Below are 23658 nucleotides of genomic sequence, written 5' to 3' on the forward strand. Positions count from 1 at the left end.
CTCGATATAGCAGGATTGATTCTGATTGGCTGTCAATGTTTTTATCGTTCATCAGCTGTAAAAAATTCTGAAAGGGATTCCAAAGATATCGTTTCTCTGTGCCTTTATCGTTATAGCTGTGGTGTGGACTCTAATATTGAGAACGACTTTTAGAACTGTATCTTCATTGTTATTTTTATATTTATCGTGCTTGGTGTGAACGGGCCTTAATAATTTCTTATTTTTATTCTTAATTTGAGGCAGTTTTATTAGGGATAAATTAAAACCTATAAAAATGATTCATATTTGATCATTTCTTTAAGTCCACTTTTGACAACATAAAACATGTTGTTATTACAGCTGACCATTAAGCGTCCCTACTAAAACTACTATCACTTTGTTTTTAGGATGATGCAACTAGTGGCACCAAAAGGAGGTGCAAGAATAATAATGATTGTTTCCAAAGAGGTTTCCTTGCTTACGTGCATACCTCCATTTGTCCCCATGTATCTATTCAGTGTACACATGTATAAACCTCATGATCAGAAACCACAGGACCTCCCATATTAAATTATTTCTTTGGAAACTAACATGATTAATTTAACTCTCTTTCACCTTTTGGTTTTAGCCCCACTATTTGATGATAGTGAACGAGGAAGTGTCATATTATTTAATGATAGTGAAGTTGCAGTGATTTGTTTGGTTAGCTAGTCTATTTTGGTGTGGGTAGTCATCAAGACATTGGTTGAGTCAGAGGTTTATACGCTGAACTGTTTAAAAAAAAAACTAGGTATACTGACCAAGTGGTTGAGCCAGACTAGTGGCAGTCAGGTCAAGGACAGTAGGTGAATGTTACTCAAAGGCCTTGTTTCCAGCTGGTATTAATATGCGTTTTCAGTGATCCAATCACAAGTGAGTCAAAACACATCACTGTTTTCAGCTGGTAATACTCCTGTAAGTACTTGTTCAGATTTTGTCAAGACACTCCTCGTAGCACTTAAATCTGTTTCTCGGGAGCTCCAAGTGTGGCATGTAAATACTACTGAATGAACAAACCAATGTTCCACTGCTTACGAGCGAAAGGGAAATCAGCCGAATGAGGATAAGGAGGGCAGCTGCAATTTGGTAGACACAACACATCCCAAAATTTAATGTTGACCCCTTTAAAGCAAACCCCTTGTTATCAGATCATAGAAATCAATTTAATACCATGTGGAAAAAGGGCAAAAGTCACTGGTTGCCATGGACTGTTCAAGGTACCATGACAGTATCTTTTATCAATTCCCCTTCTTAAGGCAGCAGATCCCCATTAAGTGCTAAAAGTATTCTTGGTATCAGTTCCTCCATATATTTACAGTTCCTCTTGACTTGAATGTGACCAAACACCAAGACTTTTCATTTACTTTATTAGCCAGAGGTAGACTGTTCAGGTACAAGGTAGCCCCCTTCATGCAAATATTTGTTTCAACCTTTCACCTGGCTGTAATTTGTAAGTGTACATGATTCAAGTGTGTACAAAACTCTGTTGTGAGGTTGAACCATTCCAGGAGCAGGGTTGAATATGCTTGACTACTATGTCCAAGATATATTTTGTCTAGGACTTACTTAGGTGCCCTCACAAGTATTACCTTGAGGCTAATGTAATAGGCCCTACTTAGAGGGCTATGATGGACAGCCTCTTGTGATGTATGTAGTCCACTAAGCACCATACACTACACACCAGTCTTGTGATTCAAACATTTTTCAAGCAGCGTGTAAACAGTTTGACAACAGACAAGGTCATGCATTCCTGGAATGGAATTGTCCTCTCACATATTTATGCAGAGAGGCCAAGCAGGACTGCATCTAACTAGTAGAGGAGTAATCTAATGAGTAACACACAAACTGTAATGTACTTGTTAATCCCTGATTTGCAGTGATCCATTAAATGCCCCAAACACTACCTCTCCCTCCAAACCTGATTATGACCCAACACCTGACAATATCTCTAGTGTGTTTCATAATGCTGATGCTGTTTCTATGCCAGATCTTGACAACACACTCAAGTCTCAGTCAGACATTTCATCTCTCCCTACATGTGACACTGTGAATGACACCTGTTCACAAACTACACCTGAAGTTAACACTGATTCTGCTGACACACCAATTGTCCCCTCTGTCACTACATCTGTTTTTGATGTTCCATCTAGTACTGACAATAGCGTTATTCCTTTCCAGCAACTTACTTCAATTCCTGATGTTGCTGAGAGTTATTCTATGTCTGATTGCCTGTTAGACCGTTCCAAGGGCTCTTGTACTGAGCTTTTTTTGGAAGGAGTCCCTCGAAACACTCTGTTCACACATGAAGAATCTCTTTCCCTGCCATTAGACGACCTATTGTCCCCAGCCTTCTCCTTACCCAGCCCAGCTCCTTCTTCTCCTGACCCATTTCCACCAAGTCTATTCTGTGAAAGACCAGTACCTCCTAGAAAGACCCTTGATTCATTTCCAGAAAGACTTTTGGATCGCACAGCTTCTTCCTCTCCCGACCTTTTCCCACTAGGTATATTCAGTGACAGGCCTGTACCTCCCAGAAAGATTCTTGATTTTGTTACAGATCTAACTCTGGATGGAACTCTAACATCAAAAGAATCGTTGTCACCAAGTGTCCCCAGTGGGCCAGAGCATCCCAGGGAAACAATTGGCTTGTTCTTTCAAAGTCAGTGCTCCGATAGAACAGGTCCTCTTATTGAAGTGCAGTCTGCTGTTAGTTGTGAGACAAGTGTTTTTGATTACATCATTCCAGAACCAACTAAACAATCCTCTCATGGAAGCACTTTCAAGAAATCTAAGGCAAAACAGAAAAAAACAGGAAAATTGAAGTTCAGTGAAGATAATGATGTGTTCGAAGGACCCATACCTGTTCCAATGCAGCCCAGCCTGGAGGACGTTGAAGGCCGATTGTTTGTCTCCTTCATGTCAAAGGTAACATAAATAACATGTTTATTAACTTAAGAATGTAGAAAGGAAACTTAAAAGCAACCAGCCACCCAAAAATGAAAACTCACCCATATTCCAACAAATCCATATGATTGTGGTAAGCTTGATGTCAATTAAGTCATTTGCTTCTGCCTTTCCTGTAAATCGTTATTGACACCAAAACTGGGTCAACGTTTATTAATATATGCCATATTTGAAAATACAAATCCAAATATAGCTGCAAGCAGCAATTACCGGGGTTCAAGCACTTAAAGCAATTAAGCAAATATGAAAAAAGACATTACATATTATTTAGCAAGCCTGTAACCACCTAAATCAATGATTTAAAATAACCGTTAAACCAACCTTTAATGGGTTGGTTTAAAAGGGGCTATGTATCAATACTCGAAACCACGATCTGCAATGCAAAGACAGCAACGTAATGGCATCATATAATTAAAAAAAGACACCTGACGAAAGACTTGACAAATTTCTAGACTTTATAAGGAAACGAACAAAACTACATAAATGTTAAAATAGATAAATGTGCACTGTTATTTATATTCACAATTTGTAATATTTGTACAGACGTTACAGTTTTATTTCAATTAGCAATTCATTTAATTTGATCTTTGAAACAAATTTGTTACATGACAGCATTAAAGTTTCATGGGTCAAGATCATGTTATATGCATCTTCTGCGCTCCATCAAGCCACTCCCATAATAGGTGTCACCACTCAAATTAATTCACGACTCTACATTATCTGTATAGCATGTGTGTAAGACTCTACATACAATTATTAAGTAATTATTTTATGACAAATAAATCTTTCAGTGAGTAAAACTGGCTGTGTCTGTAGTATTATAGGCTACACAATATTATTAGCCTATGTTATTTTTAAATACATTTTTAAATGATGATTATTTTTTTAATTATTGTTCCTGGATCAGTAGGATAACCGTTAAACCAACCTTTAATGGGTTGGTTTAAAAGGGGCTATGTATCAATACTCGAAACCATGATCTGCAATGCAGCGATTGGCTGGCGGCAAGACAGCAACGTAATGGCATCATATAATTAAAAAAAGACACCTGACGAAAGACTTGACAAATTTCTAGACTTTATAAGGAAACGAACAAAACTACATAAATGTTAAAATAGATAAATGTGCACTGTTATTTATATTCACAATTTGTAATATTTGTACAGACGTTACAGTTTTATTTCAATTAGCAATTCATTTAATTTGATCTTTGAAACAAATTTGTTACATGACAGCATTAAAGTTTCATGGGTCAAGATCATGTTATATGCATCTTCTGCGCTCCATCAAGCCACTCCCATAATAGGTGTCACCACTCAAATTAATTCACGACTCTACATTATCTGTATAGCATGTGTGTAAGACTCTACATACAATTATTAAGTAATTATTTTATGACAAATAAATCTTTCAGTGAGTAAAACTGGCTGTGTCTGTAGTATTATAGGCTACACAATATTATTAGCCTATGTTATTTTTAAATACATTTTTAAATGATGATTATTTTTTTAATTATTGTTCCTGGATCAGTAGGATACTCTTGTAACAAAGTAACGGTGGCTGGGACAGATTTTAAGTATCAATTCTGCTTAAAAATATGCAATCTAATCTTGTTTACATGAATAAGCCTGCTCTCGAGCAGATTTAAGTTTACGGACCTGTTGCTACGACAACAAGAGCTTCGAAGAACCAACCAATCCAAGATCATGCCAAATCGTCAACAATCAAATCCAGCTAACTGAGTTAGCGCAATTAAGTCATTTGCTCCTGCCTTTCCTGTAAATCGTTATTGACACCAAAACTGGGTCAACGTTTATTAATATATGCCATATTTGAAAATACAAATCCAAATATAGCTGCAAGCAGCAATTACCGGGGTTCAAGCACTTAAAGCAATTAAGCAAATATGAAAAAAGACATTACATATTATTTAGCAAGCCTGTAACCACCTAAATCAATGATTTAAAATAACCGTTAAACCAACCTTTAATGGGTTGGTTTAAAAGGGGCTATGTATCAATACTCGAAACCATGATCTGCAATGCAGCGATTGGCTGGCGGCAAGACAGCAACGTAATGGCATCATATAATTAAAAAAAGACACCTGACGAAAGACTTGACAAATTTCTAGACTTTATAAGGAAACGAACAAAACTACATAAATGTTAAAATAGATAAATGTGCACTGTTATTTATATTCACAATTTGTAATATTTGTACAGACGTTACAGTTTTATTTCAATTAGCAATTCATTTAATTTGATCTTTGAAACAAATTTGTTACATGACAGCATTAAAGTTTCATGGGTCAAGATCATGTTATATGCATCTTCTGCGCTCCATCAAGCCACTCCCATAATAGGTGTCACCACTCAAATTAATTCACGACTCTACATTATCTGTATAGCATGTGTGTAAGACTCTACATACAATTATTAAGTAATTATTTTATGACAAATAAATCTTTCAGTGAGTAAAACTGTGTCTGTAGTATTATAGGCTACACAATATTATTAGCCTATGTTATTTTGAAATACATTTTTAAATGATGATTATTTTTTTAATTATTGTTCCTGGATCAGTAGGATACTCTTGTAACAAAGTAACGGTGGCTGGGACAGATTTTAAGTATCAATTCTGCTTAAAAATATGCAATCTAATCTTGTTTACATGAATAAGCCTGCTCTCGAGCAGATTTAAGTTTACGGACCTGTTGCTACGACAACAAGAGCTTCGAAGAACCAACCAATCCAAGATCATGCCAAATCGTCAACAATCAAATCCAGCTAACTGAGTTAGCGTCGTATGTAGAACGGGCCCCTGGTCTCAAAAAGTTTTGAGATTTTGTTTAGGATTTATAGGCTTTTGGGCATAATTGGCAATGCCCCTTTAGAAATGAACTTGTTGTAGTTAACCAAAGAGTATATTTCAATATATTATTGATAATTATGGATCTCCATAATTAATCCAAAGAATTATACTACAGTGGTTTTGTTGCGATTGAGTGAAAATCCTAGGAATAGTTCACAAAAGTAGTCTTTTTAAATAATCTTGAATATTTAGTGAAATATTTGATTGACAGCAGTGGTCCTAGAAGCAAAGTTGTGCAGAATGAAGAGATCTGTCATATGATATGAAGATCAAGGGTTTGTGTGAAAATATGAACATGGTCTGCAATTTAAGGTCATTTACAATTGAAATATTGTTTTAAAAACTTTTGTACTGTTATAGCGCCATCTATGGTCCGATCTCCATGAAACTTTGCATGCTTGTTAAGAAACATCTGACACATGTTTTCAAGTTTTGTAAAGTTTTGAGTTTTCATTTAGGTTTTATAGGCTTTTGGGTATTTTTTTTAATCACTTTTTTAAATGACCTCGTTGTAGCTAACCAAACGACAAAATTTTGTTTGATAATTATTTATCTAAAGAGTACAGAGATTATTACTGCAGTGGTTTGATCGAGATTGAGCGAAAAACCTAGGACTAGTTCACAAAAGTAGGTTTTTAACATATTTGTGAATATTTAATGAACGATTTGATTGACAGCAATGGTTCTTGAGGCAAAGTTGTAGTAATTAGATCTATCAAATGATATGCATATTGTGTGGGTTTGTTCCAGTCGACCTCTGTTAACCTTGTGTAATAGTTGCTTAAACTTCTTCGGCCAATGGCAACCATGTTTTCAACCAAGACACTGCATACCAATTTTCAAGTCGGATCAGACCAACAGTTGCATAGTTATAGCAGTATTTGTTTTTCTATCTTATAGCACCACCAAGTGGTAGAGCTGCACAATTATTTTTTATTTGACCAAAGATTGAGCTCATTCACGTGTACCGAGTTTGGTGAAGATACCCCATTCTGTTCAAGAGTTATAGCCATTTTAGTAAAATTGGTCCCGCCTATTTCAAATGTTTTGACGTGCCTATGCGACGGAGAGTCAAATTTGTTTTTGATAATTATTGATATTCACCGTCCAGAAAATATTTCTACAGTGGTTTGATTCCGATCGGGCGAAAAACCTAGGACTAGTTCACAAAAGTAGGTTTTGGTCATAACTCAATTTTGTGGAAAAGACGGACTTCGTAGGGAGAATCCGTCTGGCATTTTGTGTGTTTTGACCCAAGGATTTAAAAAATGTAAGGTTTTTGAGTCTACGATAAATGCTCTATGAGTTATGAGCAGTTTTGCTTTTCGATCACTGTTGCGCCCCCCCCATAGGCCGATTTGGGCAAGTCTTTGGATCTGAGAAGAAGGACAGACTACTACGATCTGACCAAGTTTCAGCTCTCTAGGCCTTACCGTGCGTTCACACCACCGCCATCGAGAGCGTCAAAATTCGCTCTGCCAACAACGCTGTAGAAAGATTTGTGGACGCTCTGACGTAGATCGAATGCTTGTCTTGTATTTAAAGTGGCCACAAAGCAAACAAGCTTGTTGATCTTGTGCAGACTGACCACAAGCATTAACCTCATGAAATATTTTAAATGTGAAAGAAAGAAATTGGTCGATGATAAGAACTTTATTGATATAGAAAACACATATTCAATATAAACACCTCATTACCCACAATTCAGAATAGCTTGTTTGCATGCTATGTCTGAAATGGCATAGCTGCATGTGCCACTGACTGTATATATATTTAAGCCTAATGACATTTATCATTACTTTTTCCAGCTAAGCAATTTGTTGACAATACCACAGGGGAGACCAGTTATAGAACAAGAACTATATAACTTACAGTGGGGAAAAAAAGTATTTAGTCAGCCACCAATTGTGCAAGTTCTCCCACTTAAAAAGATGAGAGAGGCCTGTAGAACTTTTGTTTTTCCCTTGTAGAAAAAAAAATAGGCAGAAGCGACTGCTTTCATTTTAAAATATGTGACATACACCTCTGGTCTCCATCAGATGTGTAAAAAAAATAAATAAATTGGCTGCAGCTCTCTACAACACCTATTTTACGTTTAATCCAATATGCGTCTATATGTCAGAAATATTCTGCAGCAGTAACACTGTTTTGCATGCTCTGGCGCTAAAGTTAGCATGAAATTCCCTCTTATTTTCAGAAAATGTATAACGTTAATGCACATCAGCAACTCACCAGGAACACCAACAATCTCAGACACCTTGGTCCATGCATCATTTTTAAAATTATGTCCCTGTACGCAAACAGGGACACGTCGTAGATTAATGGGAAACCCGCCACAGCAATAATCAACCTCTCCTCCATTTTGCTTGGGAACTAATGTGGTCGGCTGCGTGCTCTGGAATCCTCTCAAGCGGTGGACTTCTACATTCCAATTGGTTGCCGCCGAATGGCGTCATAGCTCATTACCATAAAGTTGACCTGATTTCAACTCTCCTTGACGCCCTCACTGACCAAGACGCACCGTGCCTCTGCTCGACGCCGGCTCACATTGAAAATGAATGACTTCCGGCCACTTTGACGCTCTCGCCGCCAGCGGTATGAACGCACGGTTACGGTTTGGTCTGCACGATCAGTTTTAGAGCGGAATAATAATAATAAAAATCCTACAAATTACAATAGGGTTTCAGCACTACTTTCATTTTAGTAATGATTTGGAATTTAGCCTGTTCTTCATACAAAAAATTTTTTTGACTTAGAAGAATTTTAATTGATGGACAACTCTTACTTTATTTGATTTGCTACTTAAACAATAGTTTTTTATTTGACCTGGTGTACAGCGCGCTTTCTATCGGTACATCCTTGTGACATTATGTGTGGTTTATATACCTTCATTTTGAAATAGAAAGCTCTTGAGATTCACCTCGGAGATGATGCCAAATCGGAGGCTGCACAAAAAAACACAGAGAATCCTGATGGTAAGAATTAAATATGCTATCATGGTTAATGTGAAGAAACCACTTTGAAGTGACTTAAAAAAAAATAAAAAAAAAACATTTTTTCCCTTTATTTATTTATTTTGCTTTTAAACAGGGGCCAGGTATGAAAATGTAGAAGAAAAGATTGAGGAGCTAGAGAAAATCCTTTTACGTGATCTGAAAGTCATGAGGCACAGACAGGTCATTCATCCGGTGCTACAAGAAGGTTTCTGATTTTGAACTTCTTTATAAATATCACAATTGTATTTCAGTACAATATACAACAGTTCAGTAAAGGTTTAATTTAAATTTTCTCTCATCATAGTTGGATTGAAGTTGAATCTACTTGAGCTCACCCTGGAAATTGACCTGCAATATCTGGGTGTGCAATTACCCATACCCCCACCTGTACTCTCGCCTGAAGGAAGTTCAGCATCATCTCAAGGTAACACATATCTTATTAATATTAACAATCAATAAGCAAATAAATCATGCATGAATTATGATTCAGGTTTTCATTGCATGAATTTTTCCCTCTGTAGTCCGGTTTGTTTCAAGGACAGGAAAAACCACTGACTTCACCAAAATTAAAGGATGGAGAGACAAATTCTCTGGCTCAGGAAACCCTACTGAAGGTATACCATTTTAGCATTTATTCATTAAAAAGAACATGTCTTTAATATGATTTTAACTGTAACTTAAAATGTTGAAATGATGATGCTGCTAAAAGAATATTGCATTTTATTTGCAGGCATGTCAAGCACAGATGCAGGACAGAAGAACCTCTCTGCATTTTGTAGTGACATGCTGGATGAGTACCTGGCCAGTGAGGGCAAACTGATAGATGAACGAGCTGCAACCTTATCCCAGGCTGATGTTACACCTGTAGCATACCAGCTACCCACTAAGAGCACTAGTTATGTTCGTACCCTGGATAGTGTACTTAAGAAACAAGTACCAGCTACCTTATCCACAACATCCAAAAAGGTCAAGCCAACATTTAAGCCCAAAGAGGAAAATAAATCTAAAAAACCCTTAAAGTCAGGTACAGCAAAGCAAACAGAACCAGTCTTTAGTGTTAACAAACCTGCTTTGTGCTCGAAAAAGCCACAGCAAAACAAGAAATCTAAAAATAAGAAGGAATCCAAGAGTTTGAGTCCTGAAAAGCCTGCTCTTGAAACTGCTGCAGAGGTAGCTTCTAATAAGACTCCCATGGTTGAAGTTTCTGGCTCCACACCATCAAGTTGTGCAGCTGGACGTACTACAGGTTCGCCTAAGACTTTGGTGAAGCTGATGGATGTGGAAGATGGAGCAGTGTGGGAAGGCAAACATCGTACCTTTATCACAGAAGAAAGGGCAGCCATCGCACTAGCCACTCTTGTCACCGCTGAGGTATTAGTCAAAGTGGAGCTCATCTTAGTGTGTAGTTTGACTATAAGTAATAACAGAATGTTCTTTAAGACACCTTACATTCTTCCTGATCTCTTTTTCTTACTGTTTTAAGGGGGTATCAAAAGGAAACCCTGATGCCATCAGAATTATAAGACGACGTGCACCACCCTGCCTCAATGTATTCTGTAGGCTTGGCTGTGTGTGTGCCAGTCTGGTTCACTTGAGGCGACATCATCACTGTGGAAAACCACAGTGCATGTTGGGTTGTAGCTGCCTGCGACGCAAAGTTGTTGCACTTAAGACCCCCAAACAGGAGCTAAGTGCAACAGATGAGTCTGAACCTCAGGGAGTGTCAGAGGAGAACAAGGCTAAATGGAAAAAGAAAAACAAAAAGAGAAAGGCTTATGGTCAGTCTATAATTTATTGCAGTAGCTGTACTAATATCATTACTAACATTTGACCACTTTGTCTATTAACATAATATTTTTGTATCTTCCCAATATGCTTGTATTGCTTAAAAATCTGCTTTGAAATTATTTGTATTGAGAAAAGAGCTATATAAATTAAATTAACTGAGTTGTGTTGCCCTTCTCCTGCAGTTCTGACAGATCCGGAGACAGCACCTGAACCGGTTAAGCGTGTGAGTACATTATGGGATCGAAAAAGTGACGGTTCGGATTCAGAAGTTATTTTCTGTCCTCCTCCTCCAAGAGCTCCCTCTCCAGCACTCTTGTCTCGAGAGCTTCAGCATAATCTGGAAGTCTTGTTCAGTCCTTCAAAACAAAAAAGGGTGAGACATTCAGACTTACATTTTTAGAAGACATTGCAACCATAACATCTGTATCGATCACTGTTCATTTAAACATGATTTAATGGGTTTAATATTTCAGCAATCGATTCCTTGTATTTCTCATTTTTTATGTTAGCTTAGTTTTGTAAGTTCATTGATGTGTGTACACTATCATATCCTAAATATTTCCATACTGTATTCAGGTGGAAGAGAGAAATTTGAATATGGCTGAGGACAATACGGAGAACAAGCTTACATGTGCTCGTTCGCGACCGTTTTCCTCTATGTGCCATGATAAACAAAAAATGGTGAGATTCCTACATGAAGGATGACACATTTTTTGGTATACCATGTGAAAACTTTACACTAACTAAACCTTTTGTCATTTTTGCAGGTTGACCAACACCACATCTCGCAGGTCTCTACGCAAGGTCAGTTTTGCCCTAACTGATAATTAGTAAATAGCTGATGTAACCATGGTTTATGCAAACAACATATTGTCAAGTTCAAGGACTTTAAAATGCCTTACAAAGCTGGTCCTTAAATTGAAAACTAGGGATGCTCCGATCCCTTACTACTTCCGGTCTGTGTTTGTTTATCAGTCTGGCTATGGCGCCTGCTACAAACGCAGTTAAAGTTAAGGTGATGAGTAGACTGAAGTTGGGCTCAGGTGGTTGTGATGTGGGATGTGTTTCCCATACATTTATTTATTTGTGGCGCTCGCCACAATATCAAAACTGACCGATTTTCCAAAAGGCTTAGTTGAATAAACATGAGCACGTACTGCACGTTTAAAAATCAAAACGAGGCACGGGTATTTTTATATCACTGTATTTCTGAAGGAAGACTATTTTTAGAAAATTTTCGATGTCATTTTCATTTCGTCTTGCATGTTATATGCCTGATTAAGCAGCATTTGTGAGCTCAGCGCTGCTTTGTGTACAGCCATTACCGGGGAAACCTCTGTTTCTCCCTCTTTAAAGCACCTCCTGCTGGCAGAGAATGAATTTGCATTTTCAGTAAGTCCGTCTGATTTATGCAGCAAACAGATTTTGTTTTTCCTATATCTACGGGCGCTGTGGATAATCTGCGGGGCGGGTAATAAAAAATGCATTCTGATTGTTTGCGGGTGGGTCACAGGTGGATAAAATAAATCATAAATGATGCAAATATTACATTTACACATCAAACTACATTTTTTAAAATTCATTGCAGACTATTTCATGTGTGTGTGTTCGTTCGCCTGATCGGGAAGTTGCAGTGACAGAAACGGTGACATTCCAGATGACAGTTTGAAAGGAGTAAAGCCTGTGTTAATGCTATTGAGCAGGCTAATATGGCCAAAGAAGATATTTTGTTTTATAAATAAATGTTCATTTAAAAGCAGCCCACAATCAGCGTATTATGTTACCGTTATCCCTTATGGCTCCGACGAAGTTTTGTTCCGTCCTCCACGCTGTGACAACTCACTAAAGACTATTTTTAGCCAAACAGCGCAGAGAGCAGCTTCAGAAACATGCCGCGGCTGGCTGGTATAAACACAAGCATTGACTAGAGCGGCCGCGATCAGCTCCCAGTTCCCGTGGAGCCGTAACGTGCTGCATATATGTGCAGTGAGGCGTAGATCAGCTCTAACGTCACTGAATCTGCTGTTAAAAATGAACCATCCATTCATCATATCATCAGGCAAAACATACACGACAAATAGCAAATTTTTCATTGTTTCTTGAAATGTCATAGCATTTCCACACCGGCGATGACATGACTGTGGCGCCAAAACATTTATGTCCTCACGCATCATGTACGTCATCAAATTGTGATCGGTTCGTGAGATCGGCCAAGTGTAGTCAGTACCTATCGAGTCATAAAATGTGATTATTTGGCGATACCAATTTCCGGCCGATCGATCGGAGCATCCCTATTGAAAACCCTATTTTCCTTCTGCTCACAGATATTGAGGAGGGTGAGCTTGTACCTCTTAATTTGTCTGGCCCTGCCAAGCGACTTGAGATCATATCTGAATGCAGTTGGGCTAGTACGGACACCAGAAATTACATTATGCAGATAGTATGTGAGCACATGGCTCAGGATCGTTTGAAGCATCCTTTCTGGATTGGCAAGTACTTCATTCAGCCAGTCTCAAAGACTCTACAAGAGAAAGAGGATGGTTCTGTCGATACATACAAAGTCATCATCTCTCAACCTGCGGAGAAGAAAACAGAAGATGAGAAGGTTACACAAAAAAAAACTGAGCTGAAAAAGGAGGTAGAAAAGAGTGAGGTGAAAGGTCTGCCCTTCCTCTCCAGGTGTTGCCCTGCAGGCTTGCTCAAGGCCGAGAAAAAAGCACCTGATGCTCCAGGACGGATAACGGTATGCATTCAGTTATCTGATAAAACCATTTAGATGTATTTAAAGCTGCAGTCCGTAACTTTTTTTTGGTTAAAAATTATCAGAAATCAATATTTGAGCAAGTACATAACCAGCCAGTGTTCAAAACGAATGCCTTACTTTAGCCCGATTCACAACGGTTAGCTTATAATAATGTTTTGTAATTTGAGTGGTACGGGTAGGTTTTCGCGGGAAATTCGAGCATGCTGCCGCGTCATTACGTCACGTCTGTAAACATAAAGAAGTTGTCCTGGCTACTATCGCATGTGAGGATCCTGCAGGTGGCGGGTCGTTTATAACCTTTTCTCACAGCAGCTAGAATAATTACATGTATCATTTTGATGGCGGATTGTAATCCAGAAAGGATTATGTGTTATATGGATTATGAAATACATGTGAACGAAATTAAATTATATTCTAGTTTTAAATGTGCTTCTGATTATAGATAGCCTGGGATTAAACACGATTTGTATTTTAAAGACAACCAGTTCGAAGGGAGCATAATTTGCTTTTTGGGTTAAAAGAATTTCTTAATATGAAATTTGAATGGTATGACAATTAGATTAGACTGTGCAGAAATTGAAATCTACACACAATACACACTATAGGCAATGCTGATGCTGTTAACATTAATAATTTGAGAATAAAGTATAACAAAAATAATAATAATTTGCATGGTTTGATGTGATATGAGCTAACCGATCACCATTGGTAAAAATCACCATTGGTAACGCGTTTTATTGTAATGCTTTTTTTTGGTCCGAACAAACATGGCAGACTTGTTACTTGATGACAATATACGGTAAAAATTCTTATTTGGGTAATATATTCCAAGAGGTTTGGCTAGAATCTGTGATTGCAAAGTACAGTAAATATCCACACCGGTGCGGTGACTGACTGCCACACATACTCCTCAAAATATTAGATTAATCCACGCTGGAGCCATGCCAGCACACAACCCATGCAAGTAAGATAATTCCACAAACAGCTGCAATTGCAGGTTTTCAAACAGAGATGGCGACAAAGAGGCAAAACTTACGAACTGCAGCTTTAAATTAACTTTTGAGTTATGGTTATTTTCGAATGGACTAGAACTTGACCTTCGAAACCTGTGATCAATTGTTCTTGCAGGTTAATGGAAAGACATACCCACAAGCCAAATTAGAGCTGGGAAAGATGGGAGCTTTGCACCCTGCCAACAGACTGGCAGCTTATATTACAGGGAGAATATGTCCAGTCAGTCAGTTGGTCCGAACAAACATGGCAGACTTGTTACTTGATGACAATATACGGTAAAAATTCTTATTTGGGTAATATATTCCAAGAGGTTTGGCTAGAATCTGTGATTGCAAAGTACAGTAAATATCCACACCGGTGCGGTGACTGACTGCCACACATACTCCTCAAAATATTAGATTAATCCACGCTGGAGCCATGCCAGCACACAACCCATGCAAGTAAGATAATTCCACAAACAGCTGCAATTGCAGGTTTTCAAACAGAGATGGCGACAAAGAGGCAAAACTTACGAACTGCAGCTTTAAATTAACTTTTGAGTTATGGTTATTTTCGAATGGACTAGAACTTGACCTTCGAAACCTGTGATCAATTGTTCTTGCAGGTTAATGGAAAGACATACCCACAAGCCAAATTAGAGCTGGGAAAGATGGGAGCTTTGCACCCTGCCAACAGACTGGCAGCTTATATTACAGGGAGAATATGTCCAGTCAGTCAGTCTGGACCTAACGTGGTATCAACATCAACTGTTACAAAGGCCTCTATCACATCCGTTCCGGTCTCGACTGTGTCCACAGTAACCACAGTTACAAGCACGTCTGCTTCTACAGCCAAACCGCTCATCAAGTCTGTAGGTAAGTCAAGGAAAGGTTCACAGTTTTACCTCTAAACATTTTGCTCTCAAGGTTATTGACCAAAATATTGGACATCCAGTATATTTTTGAGCAGTGCGTAACACCCTTTCATTTATGCAGCTTTACTGCATGTGAATATGCATATAACTTAAGTAGCAGATTTAACCTGCTCCTTAATTTGTTTTTTGCACAGTGACCAAGCCCCCAGTGGGAAAGGTCTTCACCCAGTTTGTGGTCAACCACATCAACTCTCAAAATCTGACCAACACTAGCACCTCACAATTACAGCCTTCCATTCCAAAAATTGCCATCCCCTCCTCCATGTTGATGATTGGCAGAGAGGCTGGGGCTTCTGTGGTGGCTCTTTCTCCTGTTAAAGCAGGCTTGGTTACCCAGGTGTCTAAGCCCTCAGACTCCACAGGTAGCGCCAGTTTTCCCACTGTATCAAAAGTCCAAGCCCCTGCCATCACCATCCTCAATAAATCACCCAGCCTCCCTCTGGGTAAGCCTGGCTTCCTTGGTTTGCCATTGTGTGTCTGTGCTTGCCCCTCCAACAAAACCTTGGCCATGCATCTGCTGGGAGAATTTAACATACTTGGCCTTCATATGGGTCTGTGCTTGTGATTTAGAGCTTGCTGCAGCTTAAATGTATGATGCTGGATCATCTTCCTATGTTTTGTGTACCCCTGCCATGGTCGTCTTTTATCATCATTTGTGACTGCTATTGTAATTTAAATCTTTCATGTGCTTCTATTGATGCCAAACTTCAACAAAACCTTTTTTGATTTTGACATGACACATTATATCTTAACATTAGATCTTTCCCTTGCACAAACAGAGATTTAAAGATGTGTGACACCATGTTTACAGTGGTTAAAAAAAAAAAAATTTATATTGATTTATTCAGCATTGTGAAATATATGGTAATTGTTGATCATATCCTGATTAACTTGTTTAAAGCAAAGCAACCAGTTACACATTTTCAATTACCTGGCGATTTGTGGTCATATATAAGTTTCATAGACCATTTGCAATGCAACTGAGGTGAGCATTGTTCGGCTTGATTGTAAATGCACAGTGACATTGTGCCAGCTACTAATGGGAATACAGCGACCAGTGTGACTGCTCCTTATGTTTTTCATATTATATTAGCAGATTTGCTATTGTGAATATAATGTGTCACCGTCATCATTCGTTATCATTTTAGTTGCCATAATAAATATTTTCCCTATTTTCAGGTGGGTCTGGTCTAACCCCAGCAACCACTGTCTCTTCACCTGGATCGACCACTCCTGGAAAAAAGAAAGTTTATATCACAGTTATGTCCCGTAGTAAAGGCCTCACCAGTAGTGGTCCAAGGTTTACAAAGCCTGTCACACAGACTCGGCCCCCACAGACCCAAAACCAAAAGGTGCTGCTTCAGGTGGTGAAGACCGCTGATGGCAACACATTGTACCGTAATCCTAATGGCCAGCTATTGCAGTTGGTGCCTTTAAGTCAAATCAAAGCTATCAAACCCAACCTCCTATCTCAAGGCCAACGTAAGTGGTTTCTTTAATACCATATTAATTGGTTCTGAAAAAAACCCCTGTGAATATAGATGTTTAACATTTACACATTTGGTACACACTTTTATCCAAAGCCACTTTGCATTCAAGGTGCGCATTTACATTTTGGCAGTCCTTGCTTTCTCTGGAAATCGAACCCATGACATTGGCTTTGCTTGCGTCATAATCTATTGCAGGGGTGGCGAACTCCAGTCCTGGAGAGCCGCACCCCTACTGAGTTCAGCTCCAACAATAATTAAAACTCACCTGCCTGTAGCTTCCTAGTAACCGTTCAGACCTTGATTAGCTTCTTCAGATGTGTTTGATTAGGGTTGAAGCAAAACTCTGCAGGGCTGCGGCGCTCTAGGACCGACGTTCGCCACCCCTGCTCTATTGCTTGAGCTACAGGAACGCATATAAGCCTTATATTTAGTTCAATAATTATAACTAAATAAGTAAAGCTGTTATAAATCAGTTAAGAAAATTAAAAACCGGTTATGAGCACATTTAGCCATTTTGTTAAACATGTAAACTAAAAGTGTTTTCGAATAGCATTTAAATTCACTTTAATGGTTTAATTTGTTAGTGTTTTGCTTGCAAACAGTGTTTAATATCAAAATTCTTGTGGTCATTTTTGCACTGCATGGTCTAAAGATTATTCTACTCAGGTTCATAAACTTTTTTGGAGAAATAGCAAAACAAATGTGTGCTTATCCCCAAAAGACATATTAATTATGTTTTTTCCCCTGCAGCCACCTTTATCCGTTTGCCCGCACCTACTGCAGTCAATCCAAAAAAGCCTCAGGGTGGCAGCGCCACCATAGTCAAATCTTTCAGCCCAATACTACAAATGCAGACAAAGCCTGCTGTCACTGTACCAGTCTCTACATCTTCATCTATGAGTGCCAAGCCAGTCACACTCACTTCATCCAAGGCAGTCTCATTGAGCAGCATTCCTTCTACCCTTAAAGTTGTTCCAGGTTTTCTGGGACAGTCTGGCACTTGTACATTGAGAATTCTCCCACCACATCCTGTTCAAAACACTGGAATTATCGCTCCAACGTCCTCCCCTGTCCTCCCTCAGAGTGGCTTTACATTGCTTAAGCATGGAAGTTCAACGCTATACAACCAAGACTCCACTAAGTCTGAGACCGCTATTTCTGTAAGCTCAGTTTCAACAGAGGAGGCAGTCGGTCATGTCCATAACCAATCTGAGATGGATCCTTCTAAACAAAATAGATGTGACGGTTCTGAACGAATAGCAGAAAATATATCCGAGCTTCCATCTTCTGGTGCCTCCTCTCCAAAACCCAGCCAGTTTTCTGGAGGTGGTTCAAGTTTGGCTGAGACTGGTAACAAAGCTAATCCCAAAGTGACAGAAAAAGATTTTGACATAGCTCCAGTTTCTGACGAGGAAGAGATTGGTTCGGACGTAACCGAATTAACTGATGACTCTGACCTGTACAGTGATGATGACCGAGAAGATACATACAGTTTGAGTGTAAGAGCTTTGTAATTTTGACTCTTTTCACCTTTTCAGAATAATTTTATGTATATCAACAAACTGTTATATTGCTTGTTCAGGCTAGTTCTATTTTTCCTGTTATCCAGGGTTCTGATCAAGTGGAGAGGATGTTGGATACAGATGGTTTGGGCTCTGAGATGAAAGATTTTGCAGAGGTGGTGGTTGATATTGAGACCATTGAAGAGTCTGCCGAGGAAAACAGTATTGCCAAATTTCGGACATCTGCATTGAGGAGGAGTCAACATCTAAGGTAATGCACACCTGATTAACGTCTGATTATGTAGAAGTATGGTTTGCATTATTTTTATGTTTTATTGTTATTTGACCTGGTCCACATCTACACTACGAACACATCTGGAAATAGATGCTTTGCTTATGAAAATGAACCAATTCCTGTCCTCAAAAATCAACAAAATTACATTACTTTTAAATGTTTTGCAGTAACCGGAGGCACATTCATAATGAAAGTTTGGAGGTGAAGGTCAGGGTAAGTTTTATCCTCAGTTTCACACACAAATTTTTTCAAATGACTGATCCAACCCTTTCTCTGTGTTTTGTAACATGTAATATATTTCATGCATTGTGTTATAAAACCTCTTTGTGCAGAGAGTGTGGCTGGAGAGAATAAGGCGCTGCACACTTAAAGAGTGCTTTCTTAAACTTCAGGCAACACTCGGAAAGCCTTCAAAAAATTTTGAAACCTCCAAAATGAGAATCCTTACAATGGTTTGTTGTTGGTTTTGCTTCATTTCATGTTTGTAAGCACATTGAAAATATTGTTTATGTCATTTTTTTTTTTTTACTTTGAAGGCTCAGAAAGAGATTGAGTCCCTGGTTAAGCAGGATGACCGCTTAGTAAAAAAAAGACAGAGACTGCAATTTAAGAGAGAACGTTACCTACAGACACTTTCACTATTGTGTGGTAAGGCAGTCCTTCAGACTGTGGAATAATTTTTTTCTTGCACACAAGTTGTTATAACAGATCAGCAACATCATATTTGTGATATATTTTTATATTATAAGATATAATGCGAATGCTTGAACATCTGTGTTTTGCTAACAAATAGTATATCTGTTTTTGTCCACAGACAAGAGTACAGAGTCCATCAGCCAGAAGCTTAATGAAATTATTGCTAAACAAAAAGCCCTGGAAACCCAGTCTAAAGCAAAAGAGATGAAGTCCCAGCTGAATGAGGCAATGCCCAAACCTAAACTAGCTGATCTTGGAAGTAAACAGAAAGGTTTAGCATACCAGAACAAATTGAAAGATGTTCCCGAACCCACCTATTCTCCCTCCAAACCGATGGACTTGAGTATTAAAAAACAAAAAAGCCTGGAAAATACTGAAAGTGCTTCCAAATCTGCACCAACAGCCTCACCTGCAAACCTCGATAGCAGCAAAAACACTCCTAAAACTCAGGATAAAGAGAAAGGTAGCACATCTAAACCTTCTCAGCCATCTTTTAACTCCAGTCCACAAAAGAAACCTGTCTCTGTCCCAAGTCCTAAAAAATATTCCTCAATACCACGCGACAGAATTCGGCCAAACATTCTCTCCCGTGCTTCATCCCAGTTGATACAAGGAGAACCTCTTTTAACTAATGGTTAGTCAGAGAAGAAAATATACATACAGGTGCATTTCAATAAATTAGAATGTTGTTCATTTATTTCAGTAATTCGACTCAAATTGTGAAACTCGTGTATTAAACATGTTGACTTGACTTGGTTGGAACTGGTTTTTGGATGTTCACACTTTTCGATGTCTCTTGTTTAGTGTGTATACCTCAAATATTCCCTCTGATGAATACCATGGTTCCATGCAATCAAATCATAACCATAAACAACCCACTTCAACCAATTGGCATCACCTCAGTAGGGACACAGCAATCATCCACACCAGGTGTGTGTCTGAATAGGTCAAAGACGATTTTAAAAATGTTATGTATAAAGTAAGTGATGTTGATAACCAACATTGTGGTCTTTTTTTTTTAACTAGGTGTAGCATCTGTGTCCATAGTTCCTTCAGTATCTCACCCGGTTGGAGTGGAAAATCCCCTTCCATTATTGCAGCCTCAGTTCATCAAAATTACAAACAGTCCTGTTAACATTAACACACAAGGTAAGTTTCCTTGGCTGATATAGTCATATTTATTGAATCAAATTATTAATTTTTCATAAGCTGACTACAAGTCTGTTTTCGCCAATTAATGAAAAATAAAAGGTAATTGTGACACTTTCTTACAATTCTGACTTTTCTTTCTCTCAACTCTTGAATTTTTTCCTCAGAATTGCGTGATGTAAACTTGCAAGTGAGACATTTAAAGTTAGAATTGTGTGATATAAACCTGCAATTCTGAGAAACAAAAGCCACAGTTCTGAGAAATCAAGTCAGAATTGCGAGTTTATATCTCAAAATCCTGACTATAGCGCAATTGTGAGTTATAAAGTCATAATTGGTCTTTTTCCACTCTGAATTGGACTTTGACTAGTATTTGTGAGTTTATATCTCAGTTCTGAGAGAAGTCAGAATTGCAAGATATAAACTCAGTTGTGAGTGGCAAAAAAGTCAGAATTGCTAGATATAAACTAGCTATGACTTTGTAACTTGAAATTGCAAGTTTATATCACAATTCTGACTTTATAACTCAGAATTGCTAGTTATATCTCGCTATTCTGACTTTCTCAGAATTCTAAGGAAAAAAGTTGCAAATACCTTTTTTTTTTTTTTTTTTTAATTCAGTGGTGGAAATGGGCTTCCATACTTCAGTGATATTCATATGGGTATAATTTCTTTAATTTACAATGCCTCATTTTCAGTGGATTCCGCCAACCTTCCAAATATCACCAATGTTATTTCTCTGGTTCCACCGGCGGAGAATCTGGTAATACCACAGAAAGTTGTGGAAGATACATCTGTTGTCCTGGCACAGCCAACATCTGTCCCTGCACCTGTGGAAAATCAGCAGTACCCCTCAGATGTTAAAATTCCAGATTTGGAGGAAAGGGCAGTTGTGGATGAGCCTCAATCCAAGGATGTCCCCAAACAACCTGTTGGAGGAGATGAGAACAGTGCATCTGTTACTTCATCCAACCAGGAAGGACTGGACAAGAAAGGTCCGGATGACAGCAATGATCCTGAGGATGAAAATCTACTGTCTTTGTTAGACGAACTTGTTCTCCTTAGCCAGCAGCTGAGTAACAAAGATGAAGATCAGAGAATTGTTGTGTCAGGCAAGGTACAGGCATGTTCGGACAAGCAGGCAGATCTAGAACAGGATGATGACCGTGCTCTCAGTCCCTTGTTTCTAACTCTGGATGAAGATCTAATGTCTCCAGACTCTAAAGATGAAATCGATATCCCACCCAAAGTGGACGACTTGGTCAAAGTCATTTTTGGATCAGATTCACCTTCGGTTTCATCCGAATCTGGGGTTGCACCATCAACAAATGTTCAAAGTCCACAAGCCCCAGCGTGCAGCGTTAAATGTGATGCCCCTACTCTACCACCTCTGTTGCACATGAAAGCTGCATGTGAAGCTGCATCAGGTCAGTCAGCCAATGAAGGGACCAGTGTGGCATGGCGGCCAATGCCTAAACTGGTTCCTCTTGGGTTAAAGGCTCAAGATGCTGTTGTGAATAAGTTTACCGGCTCCCCAGTTTTCAAACCGGACTCAAATGAGGAAGACGTTCATAGACCTCAAATGTGATCTACCGATCTATGAATCACGTATAGCTGCTGCTCACGTTTAACATGTTTATGTACAAAATAGGATTTTTAAAAAATGTATTTATTGTTTGTTTGCTGTGTAAGTCCTGCTGCCGTGGGCACCACCTATTGTGCCTCTGGTAAATCCAAAGATGTTTTGGTTCATTCACCTTTTTTTTTTTTTTTGAACACTCAGACTACTAGACCATTAAGGTATCTGACTGGTTTTGCTAGCAATTGTGTATCCACTCTTTGTGGCAATAGTTGTGAAAGAAGCCGTTTACTCATTCTAACCTCCATATTGGAGCATGTTTTTCTTTCCCATTGGAGTTCAAAAATAAAAGAAAAAGAAAACATTTACTTGATCGTTAAACATAGGATTGTTTCTCCCTTAGCACAGTGAAGGTGAAGCTGATCATAATTGTTTGCGATGGGGATTTTGTGGGATCATTAGGGCTGTTTTCCAGGTGACCTTTTAAGGAATAAATAATTTTGCCCAGTGACTTTTAACAGTAAGGCCACTTCACCCTTGAATGTATCTGCTAATGAGATCAGGCAAATGTCATTGTCTTTGCATCTAGATGAAACTTACACCACTGTTGATTAAACTCATTACATCAATGCATGTTAAGGCAATAATAGATGTTAAATTCAGTACAAACAGTCTGTGTTCTTGTTACAGAAAAGCTATCTTATATACACGAAACTTTATATCTTATGTTGAGTGCCTTTCAAAAGGTTCTTCTATATGCATATTGGGACGTAGGATTGTTGTCTTAGGGAATAGTAAACTTATTACAATAGCATTAGGAGCTTGGGAATAAAAGAATGACACTTCTGAGGTTTATTCCGATGTGTTAGTACTGCAGTTTTAATTCTTATGTCTTTTTGTTTGTTTTGCAAGTAATAGGTGACGTTTGAGTGCAGTAAGTTTATTGCATTTGAGCTTTTTAGTTGTGAACCCCTATTTTCATATTCCCCACCTCAATAGCAACATAAATTACGATGTCTGAAGCATTTTAGTGTTGTAACGCAATTGTCACACATCAAGAGAGGCGGTTAACTTTAAGAGATCTTTCAGTTTGAGCTTAAAATGTAGTCATCACTATGCAATTGTTTTGCTTTATATTTAGATAAAACAGGTACAGACAAACTACACAGAAATGTTAAAAGCTACATAAAACGAGATGCAGTCACACTGCTTATGTTCTTGTATATATTTAATGCTACACTGGTTTATTTTGTAAATGTTAGCTTGTTAAAAGTCTGCATATTGGCTGATATAACCTTTCTTGGTTATTGTAAATATGTAAAATCGATTCCTTTTTGTTAGTCTGCGAACTGTTTAAATACTTATTTTTTTATATGCTATAAATCAGTGCTCCCTCACCTTCTTTGTAAAAGAGATGAATGTCTTTTTGAGTCAATAAAAATGTACACAAGTCTGTGAAAAGTTAATGTTTTTAAAATGTACATTAACATTCATGATTTTGGGCATTCTGGTTGATTTAAAAAAAAAAACAAGATTAAAAAGATGTCATTTTCATTCTTCTTTATACCATGGCTTAGTCTAAAATGTGCTCCTTCGACTTCAAATGTGTTGAGTTTTTT

General features: G+C 38.2%; 1 protein-coding gene across 1 annotated transcript; it reads left to right on the top strand.

Annotated features, from left to right (window-relative positions):
* Nucleotides 1–1887: 1887 nt before the first annotated feature.
* On the top strand, nt 1888–23425 carry LOC107586590 (MAX gene-associated protein-like; the record flags this gene model as incomplete). The annotated part of the gene is made up of 23 exons (XM_016274022.1): nt 1888–2943; nt 8756–8828; nt 8944–9054; nt 9154–9273; nt 9371–9463; nt 9580–10220; nt 10333–10627; nt 10820–11010; nt 11214–11318; nt 11405–11441; nt 12962–13380; nt 15020–15269; nt 15463–15771; nt 16508–16810; nt 17569–18317; nt 18428–18591; nt 18783–18828; nt 18948–19067; nt 19152–19263; nt 19430–19945; nt 20116–20241; nt 20338–20460; nt 21159–23425. Coding segments are annotated over 23 exons (6849 nt in total), but the record flags the coding sequence as incomplete, so codon positions are not given.
* Nucleotides 23426–23658: the final 233 nt, after the last annotated feature.

The sequence above is a fragment of the Sinocyclocheilus grahami genome, unplaced genomic scaffold (assembly GCF_001515645.1).
Source record: "Sinocyclocheilus grahami isolate Dianchi unplaced genomic scaffold, SAMN03320097.WGS_v1.1 scaffold84.1, whole genome shotgun sequence".
NCBI classification, from domain to species: domain Eukaryota; kingdom Metazoa; phylum Chordata; class Actinopteri; order Cypriniformes; family Cyprinidae; genus Sinocyclocheilus; species Sinocyclocheilus grahami.